The sequence below is a fragment of the Vigna umbellata genome, chromosome 4 (genome assembly GCF_029865625.1).
Source record: "Vigna umbellata cultivar VRB3 chromosome 4, Vumbellata_1.0, whole genome shotgun sequence".
NCBI lineage: Eukaryota > Viridiplantae > Streptophyta > Magnoliopsida > Fabales > Fabaceae > Vigna > Vigna umbellata.
The window spans coordinates 33,946,572-33,958,667 of record NC_142168.1 but is presented as its reverse complement, the minus strand read 5'-3'; the positions used below and the strand labels follow the sequence as shown (position 1 = coordinate 33,958,667).

The following is a 12,096-nucleotide window of genomic DNA, read 5'->3' as shown; positions in this document are numbered from 1 at the left end:
TATTATTACGTACGGCTGGTACCATTTCATGTGTTTCGATTCTTCCGAACAAGAGAGGTTTGATGCTTTTGAATTCATTGTATTAATTCCACTTCCTACCCGCAGTATGATCTTTATGATCTCGGCTCATGATTCAATCGCCATGTATTTAGCTATTGAGCCTCAAAGTTTATATTTTTATGTGATGGGAGCATAAAAAAGAAAGTCTGAATTTTCAACGGAAGCCGACTCGAAATATTTGATCTTAGGTGCATTTTCCTCTGGAATCTTACTGTTTGGGTACGATCGGACAACTTCCGATATCTAAAAATCTCCTTTCTTAGCTTAGAATGTTGTGAATATATCGTAAACTATTGGATCGAGTATTACTTAAATGTGAAACTTGCAGACCTCATTGGTGATCTTATGGGGGAACGAAATAAAAAAGATTATATATATATATATATATATATATATATATATATATACTTGTAGAGACCCTTTATGTAGTTGTCTATCTGAGGCGATTGATCTACATCTTTCCTCATAGCCCTGGGTGGGGCTGTGTCTCGATCTCCTACGTGCGAAATCTGAGGGACTAGTTCCTATGGAGATTCCCCTTGGTCTAATTCCACGCCTTATGACGTATTTGAACTGGGAGGCCTGGCGTAAAGTGAAGATTGAGGGAAATATAGAAAAATTCCCTTCTGGGGTATTCCGAAGGTGTAACCTAGGTAACGAAATAAAAAGGGGCCCGATACTTCAACTAGAGGAGCGACCAGTTGGTTCACCAAACCCCGACCTAGCGTCACACGTTCTCCAGGTCCGAAGGCATCCAGTGCCCAACTACCGACTCCTTCCGGAATTGCGTTATCGGAGCCGAGCCAGGAATGGCCGTTAGTGGACACCCACCACTTTTCACCGGTTAGAGAGGCCCTCTTTAATACATTAAGAAAAGATGTTCACAGGTGCCAGAAAGACTCGATCATAGGAACTTAGGCCGCCTACGCGCTGTTCAACGAAAACCACGTATGCATTTTCGAGGCTCGAAGGATCCCTTTCAAGTAGCTACGATGAGTAACTAAGGTGAGTTTTGATTTATTTAAATCAAATGCATGTTGTTTCATTGCCTTGTTTGAGCTTTCGTTTTTTATTGCAAGTTTTCGTGTAGGATTGTGTTTTCAAGACTCAAAATGACAACGATAACTCCCTAAAGCCACTCTCCAACAATGGTGATGAGGTCTTAAGGTCACCTATAACTTCGTACAAGGTTGTTGGTTTGGAGTACAAGGTTAGTTTCGGTTTCTACATTGCACTTTGTTTTTTTATTGCATGTGATCGGTCCTCTGTTTCCTATTATTTATTTTTTATCTTTGAAAAAAAACATTAGCAATTTGAGAATTTTTTCTTAAGAAACTTTCTTCACCAATGTAAGTTTTTTTTGACATTTTTGTTTCATTTAAATTTTTAGGATATATAGTATCACAATTAGTTTTATGTGAATCTTAATATGTATATATACGTAGATAAAAAAATCAGTTTAGATGTTTGATTAATTATTAGGTCTATTATGCTTTATAATTTTAGATTTGTTAGATTTTTTTATTATTATTAGGTGCAATTTCATGTTATATTAAGATTTATTATAATTTTAGTTAAACATGGAGCAAACTTTAAAATTTAGTACAAAATGATTAAACTTTTAATCGTTTGTATTAAATCTTGAATTGTCCGATTGAATAGTTTGAAATTATTTTTCACAATTTGCTATAAATGTATACATCGAAGCTTATGCATAAATTTGATAAAATTTCGGTTAAGACCATTTTATGCTGTAAGCTGGATGCATACTTGATTTTGGTTATTCGTGATTAGTTTCATTTCATGTACTTCCGTGATCAAAGTGAAATGATGCAAAAATTGTATCAAATTTATAATGTTAATATTTTTCATATAATATACGTGTTAGTAAATTATGAAAAATATTTTCTTTTCAATTGGTAAGGCCTTAACTTATGAGAGTTCAAAATTTGAAATTGATGAAGTTTGTTACGAACATAGTGTGATTGAAGTTGGATGAATAAACGCATTTGTGAAAAGTATAATAAAAATGTTTATGAGTTTTGTAATATGCTCAAGAATACACAATATCTATGAATGAGACATATTCTTATAATTGTGTTTGTTGTCCTAATCAAATACATCAAGACTTGGACACAATGTGTGATCATCTATTTGACTTTAGTATAGTGAAGAGTTATATAGTTTGGACTTGGTGTGGAAAAGTATTACACAAGCATACAAAGTCATGAGGAGCCAATTATATGGACGAATAGATGAGTGCTCATTTAGAGAACATGGTATTAATAAAATATGTTTCCCATATACAACCAAAATTACATTCCTTAATTCATGATGAAGGTGATAAGATTAACAATGAGTATGTGATCTTCCAAATGTAGTTCACCTTAGATTCTTTTTGGTTTTCTCTTCTAATGGGGATGAAAAGAAAAGGTTGGCAATAATTTGTTTTGTCTCTACAAAATGGGAACCATAACCCTTTTACGTAACTTCTGTAAGTTACATTCAGAATTGTAATATTTCTAATTTGATCCCTCATTAAATTAAAAATATTGCTTATAGTATGTATAGGATTAACCTTTCATGACGTATATGTCGTTAATAATAATTTTTATATTAATTGATGATATATCTTAAAGAAAGTATGCATTGGATAGTTTGGAGGAAATTGGATTGATGAATTCAAAATTTGTTAACACACTCATAAATCCTAATACTAAACTTCTACCAAATCAGGGGTAACCTATGTCAAATCTCTGAGTAGTGTAGAAGACTACACTAGTGCAGAATTGGCCTTTAACGTCACCCAATAGACGTCGGTCCACCAAAAACCCCAACATAAATAATTGACCGGTGACATAAATGTAAATAATTGACCGGTGGCTAATTTCTTAATTCTCTATGTGAAGATCATTGGAATGCATTCATCCGTATATTAAAATACATTAAATGAGCTCCTAGAAAATGGTTGTTGTATGGTTCCAATAACCATACAAGAGTTATTTGTTATTCAAATGCTGATTGAGTAGGATCTCCTACTCATAGAAGGTCTACATCAAGATATTGTATTTCTGTTAATGGTAACTTGATCTTTTAGAAAAGCAAGAAACAAAGTGTTATGGCAAGATTTGATGCAGAAGTAGAATATAGAACTATGACCTCAACTACTTGTGAACTTGTTTGCTTTAAAGAATTGCTTAAAGAGTTACAATTTGGAGATGTCACTTATATGTGACAATCACTGCTCTTCATATTAATTCTAGTCATGTCTTTCATAAAAAGACCAAACATATTGAAATTAACTATCATTTCATTCGAGAGGAAACTGTATCTAAAAACATCATGACAAAATTCATTAACTCAAGTGATTAGTTAACAAATATTATTATTAAATCTTTACATAGACCGATAATTGATTATATTTATAACATTTGAAATATACGATTTATATGTATCAACTTAAGGAAAAGTGTTAGATATTAGATTATTAGATATCTTATCTTATATATTATCTTTATTTTCTTTATTATTTTGTCATTATTCTTTATTTGTATTTTAAGCTTAACTCATATTTCTTCTATTATAAATACTATGTATATTTTCTACACAAGAGAAATTAATCTCAAACTTATTTTTCACTATGTTCAACATTAGTAAAAGTAAGAGTACATAACTAGGAATGTGAAATTTTTGTATTACTACTAGAACTTAGAGTAAACTCACTTTATACCAGTATCTAACTATTGAAATTATACACTCTGCTTGTGTCTGATATTCTTTACCCAAGTTTGGTTTGGCATGACTTTAGGACGAATTTGAAGCCCAGCTTTTAGCTCTTACTTGAAAAATATAAAAATAAACCTTTTTATATTATTTTTACTAAATAAAAGGTAGAGAATATATTACTTAACAGCATAAGAGCTATAAAAATTGGTTATTTGCATTTCTGATTACCACAGATGCAGCATGCCCTCTCTTGAATATAGTTTTTCAGCAATATATGAATTTGATTGAGGGACAGGAAAAATTAAATCTTTTAAATTAATCCATGATTTGATGAAATATTTACATTGTCAATACATTGTAATTGAATTCAAAAACAAAAGACGAAAGCAAGTACCAAAATACAAAAAACAAGGAATCAAAGTAAATAAATAAATTAAAAATGAGTGTTCTAACAATGATACTCAAAATTTCTCAAAAAACTATGCTATCAGAATGAAAAGATTCAACAAATTTCAAAGTTGAGAAGGTAGCATATAGTTTTGTAACTAACTATCTACAGTAAGTGATGAAGTGATGATCATTATCTGCTCCATTCATTGTTTGCACTGTATCTGGGGTTGGCACTGTTCATTTGACTATATACCTCTGCCTTTATGGTGCTTGCAAATGCATTCCAACCTATAAGGTACGGCACGCTATACTGCATAGAAAAGCAGCAAAAGTCCAATCAAAATATGAATCAGCTTGCATAAAGGACATTTTGATTCGTTCAAGAAAAAAAAAATGTTGTACACCACCTGTTCCCAAATGCTATATCACTTTATTCAATAAACATAACCAGGAACTTTTCATTCTAAATTATAATAGGATCATGACAATGAATATTCAACTACTAGAGGAAAGAGGGAGAATGAGAAACCATACATTGAAAATTGACCTTAAAACTGCTAGCTGCGCCCTTGTAATAGGGAGATAGATGTTTTCCTCAATTTCCTCCATGTTCGCAGGTTTTTTATAAGGAAAATGATACTCGAACAACTTAATTTGACAACATTTAGACACGGCACACGTGTCAGCATGTGAGCGGTCCACGTTTTGATGGAAAAAGCTGCTGAAATATGAGAAAAGCTGCTGAATTGTGACGTGGCGAGGGACAGGACAGAGTTGAAGTTGTGTTTCAAATTTGAAATTGATTTTCGAACTTTGCAGAGAGAGAAGCGGCGCGAACATTGGGGACGGATGCTGTGACCTAGACAGAGAGACGAGAGAGTTGGAGAAAGGGTTCACGAGCGAGAGAGAGAGAGGGAGTGCTTGCCGGAGTGCCGCCGTTCAACGTTGAAGGCCGTGTCGGAGAGATCGAACCCCTCCAGCCCGTTCCGTTTCACGGCGCCGCAGGTCCGACGTGGAGCGCTCGACGCGAACACGACATCGTGTTTCGTCCGTTCCGGCCCAACGACTTAGGGAGGCGTTGAAGGTGTCGCTTCGTCCCAGGTGGTTCCGTCCTTGTCCCGGAGTGCCGCCGGAGTGTCGCGGGAGCTTCGCCGGAGTGTGGGCTGTTCGGTGGACCAAAAAGAGGGGTTTTCCGGGTTGTCAGTCCCACCCACACCTTAGGCAATCTTCTCTGTTCCAACCGCCACACGTCGTCTTCACTCAAGGTTGGTTTCTTTTTTGATTTTTCAGTGCAATGAATGTTGAATACATGGATGATGTTGTTTTTGGATTTGATTTGGTTATGTATGAAACGTCTCCCAAGTGGATGTTGTTCTGTTACTGATTTTTATACAAGTTCTTTGGTTAATCTTACATTGTTGCTGTAATTCTGTTCGATTGGTAGTCATGGACCTAGTTGGCCTTACTGTCAAAAAACTTCAACCCAATAACCCACTTCATTCGGCTTTGGTAGCAGTAATGTTGGTGAAGCAATGCGAGACGAATTTGTTAATAAAATGTTAAGAAATTGTTCCCAAATTACTTAGAAGTAGCTGAAATGAGGGAAAACAAACAAGCCACCCCAAAATGAGAGTGATGGACGTAGTTGGCCTTGGTGTGCAAAAACTGGAACCCAGGTACCCACTTATTTTGCCTAAGGTTCTAGTTCTGTTCTTGTACCATGAGTGTTAGAAAATGTTGTTTTATGTGACACGAATATGTTAAAAAAATGTTAAGAAATTGTTCCCAGATTACTTAGAAGTAAATAAAATGAGGGAAAACAAACAAGACACCCCAAAATGAGAGTGATGGACGTAGTTGGCCTTGGTGTGCAAAAACTGGCACCCAGGTACCCATTTATTTTGTCTAAGGTACCAGTTCTGTTCCTGTACCATGAGTGTTAGAAAATGTTGTTTTATGTGGCACGAATTATATGAATTAATAAATGACTATTTTTTTGTTCTCTTTTTTGTTGTGTTTTAACAAATGCTGACAATGTTTGTTATGATTTCCAATTTGTTGTTTTAGTTGATTGTGTTGGTGTAATGTAATTTCAGTTTTTGTGTTGGTGTAGTGTGATGGAGGAAGAACTTGGTGAACAAAGTGACAAAGGAAGTGATAGAAGGAAGAAGGTACGTAGGATTGTATTTGATTTCCATACATTTGTTGTTTGACTGTATTTAATTAGTGAGCATGACTTAGTATGCAGTTAGTGTTCAGATACTACTGCAAAACCAAGATGATAGGTGTTTTGAACGAACGGTTGACTATTGAGCAGAAGGGTTACATTGAGAAGAGTGTTTTTGGTTGGTTAGATATTACATTGGGAGAAGTATTATTGTGGAATTTGAATCCGTTCAACGAAGCAGTAAATGTGTTGAACCGTTTAAACAACCATTTATTTCATAATAAATGAGTCGTAATAGTTTTTGACGGTGGTTGGGGTACATTAAATGGATAACAGAAGAATAAAAACCACATTATGTGCCGAACGGCTCTAACAATGGGCCGAACGGTTACCATCGATAACGAACGGCCTCTTAAGGAACGACCTCTTAACGAACGCCCTCTTAACGAACGAAATAAAAATGCACCAAAGTCCATGCCAACGGTCAAATCAACGTAAACAGTACGTTAACTGCGAAACGGCCGTAGACGTGAGCGAACGCTATGAACGTTACCAATGAGCGCTCTGTAAACAAAATTTGTGAAGTCGTTGGGCAGTTACTATGGCAGAGCGTTCGTTCACGCACGGTTTGTAGTGGTCCGCCTAAGTGGATTCTTGACCTGAAGAGTAGGTAGTGATTGAGCGGTCGTTCGTTGACGCTCGTTCGTTCACGTTCGTTTTGGAGGACGTTCGGTCTCCATGCTTAGCGTTCCGCGAAATCATCTCAACAGCGTTCGGTCATGACTCTCACACACCTTCGTTGAACGTTCGGTATTCAACACACGGTTCGGTATTAAACATACGTTAGTAACCATATTCATGAAAAATATATGTAACGAAGTAATAAATTAATGTTATTTATTTCAATGAAAGGACACACATAATATTGAACACCATACATACCCCAAAAAATAAGTTTATACCCACAGTGCATGGGTTAAAGGTGTGTATAAGTATTTGGTGAGAAGTCATCATTGTGAACAATGTATTCTCCGGATGTCAATAAAGACATGAATTCTGATTGGGTGACTTGAGATTCAAACATATCCTCAGTTGGAAGTTCCTGAACATTGTGGACGTCCGTTATGTCTTGGTTACTTGTATCCTGAAATAAGAGTATTAGTTAAGGTTTAAATGAATAAAGTTGATTACTAATAAAACTACATAAAAACAAACGACATGTGTGTGTATTACTGACATTGGAATTCCTTGCATGTTTGGTTTTAGTAGCATGGGACTTTTTCTTTTTTGTAATTTTTTCAACTGTTGATTGCAATCTTTTTGTCCTGGGTCGGCCTTTGCGTTTGACAGCTACAGGACTGCGCACAAGTAAGCCGTCAATTTCACAACTAGGTCGAACCTCTTCATTACAATGCAGACGTCCATCCATGTGAGATGCATCATCATTGACCATCGACAATGTCGTTGATGTACATACACCCAATTTTTTGCCCATATAGTTTAAATCTGAAAGCAACTTATCAGATGCAGTCTCAGAATCACAAGCAACCTCGGCGATGTCATAGAAACGCTTACACAAAGCTTGGTACCTTTGCATCTTAGGGTCTTCAATGTTATTGGTGTAAGATGCTTTAATGAGAGTATGTCTTCTACGGACGTTTTTGCTCCACCTACGCAAAACATATTTTGTTGGTACATTACGCACATCTTCCTGCCCTAGGACCAATAACGAATGTCTACACAAGATTCCCCTAAACTCAAATAGTTGGCAACTGCAGTGAGTGTCGGTTGTCACAGGATCAAAGACTACTACATGAAATTTTGAACGACACTCACCCTCCCATATGAAGTCTTCTTTAACAGTGTACCTAGTTATTGTACCTTCTTTTGTCATGTTTTTAATGAAGCAGTTCATGCGTGACCGAAATTCGTTTTGAACTTCTACAAATTTTGCTTGTGTGTACTCGGTTTGGTATTGTCTTTCAATAAGAGATTGAGATCCACATGGTAGAGTCGTATTCATTGAAGAAAAATCGGCCTCAAGTTCTTTTTGTGCTTTTTGTCGTAGGGCGTTATCGTACTGCTGCACAAATTGTTGAAGTGTTGTACTTGAATTTATGAATCCATCAAAGAATGCATTCATGACCTCACTTCGTTGCGTAGTTGACATTCCCGCCCAAAATTGATGTTTCATATAACAAGGAACCCATCGTTGTCTATCTGCATACAATGAATTTAGCCAATCATTATTCTCTAACCCTTGACATGACATCAAATTTGCCCAGCCTAACTCAAAGTCTTCATAAGTGACTGTGTCATACACAAGCCTCTTAAGTTCACTTTTGATTGCTTTATAGCATTTGTAGCCTTGCAACTTCTCAGGTATTTTTTTCATTATGTGCCACAAGCACCAATGGTGTTTTGTGTTTGGAAACACAACATTTATGGCATTCGACATTGCCTTACATTGGTCAGTCACGATACCTTCAGGAGCCTTATTTGACATACATCTAAGCCAAGTTGAAAATAGCCATGTGAATGTCCTAGTGTCATCTGCGGAAATCAAAGCACAACCCAGTAATATTGAATGACCATGATGATTAACACCAACAAATGGTGCAAATGGCATGTCATATTTGTTTGTTAGGTAGGTTGTGTCAAACGACACAACATCACCAAAATCTACACATGCTGCGCGACTTCGTGCATCGGCCCAAAAGACACTGCTTATTCGGTTCTCGTCGTCCATTTCCATATCATAGAAAAAATCATTGTTTAATTCTCTCATTCTTGAAAAATACCTTAAAAGTGTTTGTCCATCACCTTCCTTACAAAGAGTTCTTCTGCTGCCCAATGTAATTACGGGCATCACGTTCCACGAATTGTATATTTTCAAACCCACCGGCCTCATTAACCAAAGATATGAAACTTTTGTTAATGCGAACACCAGAATTATCATTGATATTAAGGGTGTGCTTCGCATGCATATTAATTCTTCGATTACCACGTATAAGGTTGGAGTTATTTGGACACATGTCATGGCTGTGTTCAATAACAACTGTTCTCACCTGCCATCTTCCTTCTTTCATAACAACAGTTATTCCAGCTGGACATTGGTTTTTCTGACTTGGCTGGGTTTTCCATTCTGGAGCAATGGAAGATAGGTACTTCCCTTCCCTAGAGCAAACTAATTTAAGGAAGATTAAGTCGTTGTTCTTATTTCTCCTAGAAGTCCTTATCCGAACACCAAAACCACTCCTCACAGCATAGTCAGTGTAAAAACTTTTAACTTCTTCAATTGTATCAAACCACATATGAGTTTTAGGGACAATATCATTCACATTCTCAGTGGAATCGTTGTTCACTGCACAAGCTACTTCTTCAGACGCCATAATATGTGACAAACACATTCAAACGCAACGCCTACTCCAACATGACATGGACGTCAAAGGTTAATGAAAGCAATCATTAAAACATGACAACAACATATTTGGTTTACCGGGACCACTAATGTTCATGCCCACACTTTGTCATAACGACAAATTTCTTGTATTTCCAACTTTCAAACAATATTGTAACAAAAGCCAATATTTTTCTTTGTTCAATCAACCAGAAAATAAGTCATTAATAGAAGCCATAACATTTGAAATCAGTAAAACATTAACTTACTAAGAGAAGGAATGTCCTTTCACAACCGCTTCAATAAATGGCCTTCAATATCCTACCAAGGTCCAACGGCCAAGCTCCTGGGGATTAAATGCTCTTCAATGTCTGACCAACTTGCTGGGATTAAATGCTCTTCAATGTCTTACCAACTTCATAGACGGAAGCTGTTGCTTTCGGCCATACCCTGTAATTGTTGAATGAGAAAAGGTGAGTAATGCAAACAAACAAATTAATGACAAAAGGTCGGGTTTATTTGGCTTTATAGTGCATTAAATGGAAGTTGGTGGATGGGCGGGAAACTCCAACGACTGGAACGCCTAAACATTAATTGCATGACAAGCCAATTAAGGGTTTTAGCTGCACAAACGTCATTTCAAAATAATTTAATATTATTATATGATTATTGAATTGTTAAGTTATCCCTGCGTCAGTTGTGTTAAAAAAGTTTCAAGTGTAATTATGGCGATTTAAGTCAATATTATATTATTATATTCCTCTATATATTACAGCTTTGGATTTCCTATTGGCATAACTCTTCAAAGTAGTTTGCACGTCAGGTACAATTGCTTATCCTTTAACTACAAGTTTTTGTGTTTTTTCGTTGGCTCATGCATAGCCTAATTTGTTTTCAAGGATGCAGTTTGAAAGAATGGAGCCATGGGAGGGACTTGATATAGACGACAATGATCTCAAAGCATTCTTAAAAAAGTGCAACTCAACTGCAACGTTGATACCAGGATCTGCTAGAAATGTACAAGCGACCATCCTAAACAGGCAAACAGATGAACCTAAGTCAACACAGGAATTTGTTCATGACATTGCAAAGGCAACATTTGATCGAGATTTTAAATCAAATCCTTGGATATGGGCTGAGAAGTTCATTAAACACCATGGTCAACTTTTCATTATCAGTGGACACGATTATAGTTTAAATGTTTAATGTTGTCAATAAGAATGGTATGATATTGTTTGCAGGACTTGTAGAAGATGGCAACATTAACAACGTCACCCAGCTAGAACGCGTTAAGTCAATGCATGTCCTTCCATTTGTAGCATGCATTGTTAAAGAGTGCAACCCAAATGGATTGGGTGACATGAAAATTGTTGTCAAGGTCAATCACTAACAGGATTGAACTGCCACACTCTCTACATTGTTAACTTTGTTAAAAGTGTCGTATGTTAACTTTTTCAGTATTCCTTGCTAACAGGATCAAAGTACCTCATTGTCTGCTTCGGTTCACAACAAAGTCCTTCTGCATCCAGAGTTTGGGCCGGATATAGGAGTTGGTGCTGTGTTATTATTGCAAAGTGTAAACCAACTACAACTTCTAATTATAACCTTTAAGAATCATGCACGACATTAACTTATTCGTTGCTTTAAAATGTTATACATGTCTTTACGCACAGGTTGGTGCATTGAGTCCTTTTGGAAGGATTTACTATTTGAATATAAAAGTCCGGAACGTTGTGAAGGTTATATCGTCAACTCATAACTAAATCCTAATTATTTTGTTGGTTACGTACGGGCGTCGTTTTGTTAAATTGACTTTAACCAATGTGTAGGTCTTCAAAGCTGACATAGGTCCTCCAACTGAGGAACTACTTAACGCTTCATCAAGACCTGTGATTCGACCCAACTCATGTGCCGAAAACAACAACAAAAACAAAGATGTTGGTCCATCTGAAAAGGCTTGTCCTTCTGGCTCTAATAATAAAAGAACAACCCCCATGGAAGATTGATGAGCGTTTACAAATTAACGTTATGTTTGTATTTGAAGCATTAGTTAACATAAATATTAGTTATGTTTTGTTACGTACTGTATGCACTTATTTTAATATCAATGAAGGTTACCTATTCACAATTGAAAGAAAAGAATAACCATAATTTACGTTCGACATCATGGTCACCCACCTTACCTAGCCTTGCTTTGGTTTCAACATTTGCTATTGGATCCATCCGACATCGTTCATCTCAAACAAATTGAGCTCAATTCATATCTTCAAGGCCTGTATGCAAGGACAACATACCCAACAACCAAGTCGTTCGTCTAAATCATCCCACAAAACCCAACTTCATCGAACGAAAT

The 12,096-nt window shown here is 36.3% G+C and overlaps 1 protein-coding gene and 1 pseudogene across 1 annotated transcript; one reads left to right on the top strand and one right to left on the bottom strand.

Moving 5' to 3' along the window:
- The first annotated feature begins 6,023 nt into the window (after window positions 1-6,023).
- On the top strand, window positions 6,024-11,749 carry LOC148199980 (uncharacterized). The gene is made up of 5 exons (XM_088112805.1): window positions 6,024-6,064; window positions 6,290-6,347; window positions 11,218-11,292; window positions 11,417-11,482; window positions 11,573-11,749. Exons 1-5 carry the CDS (start codon window positions 6,024-6,026, stop codon window positions 11,747-11,749), a joined length of 417 nt encoding a protein of 138 aa, XP_087968931.1.
- On the bottom strand, window positions 7,320-9,735 carry LOC148199981 (protein FAR1-RELATED SEQUENCE 9-like; annotated as a pseudogene).
- Window positions 11,750-12,096: the final 347 nt, after the last annotated feature.

What these genes read in the sequence shown, in the direction of transcription:
- LOC148199980 (XM_088112805.1), top strand. Translation starts at nt 6,024, where the DNA reads ATGGACGTAGTTGGCCTTGGTGTGCAAAAACTGGCACCCAG. An exon ending in GAAGTGATAGAAGGAAGAAG is followed by an intron (nt 6,348 to 11,217) that starts GTACGTAGGATT and finishes CCTTGCTAACAG; the next exon opens with GATCAAAGTACCTCATTGTC. An exon ending in AAGTCCGGAACGTTGTGAAG is followed by an intron (nt 11,483 to 11,572) that starts GTTATATCGTCA and finishes ACCAATGTGTAG; the next exon opens with GTCTTCAAAGCTGACATAGG.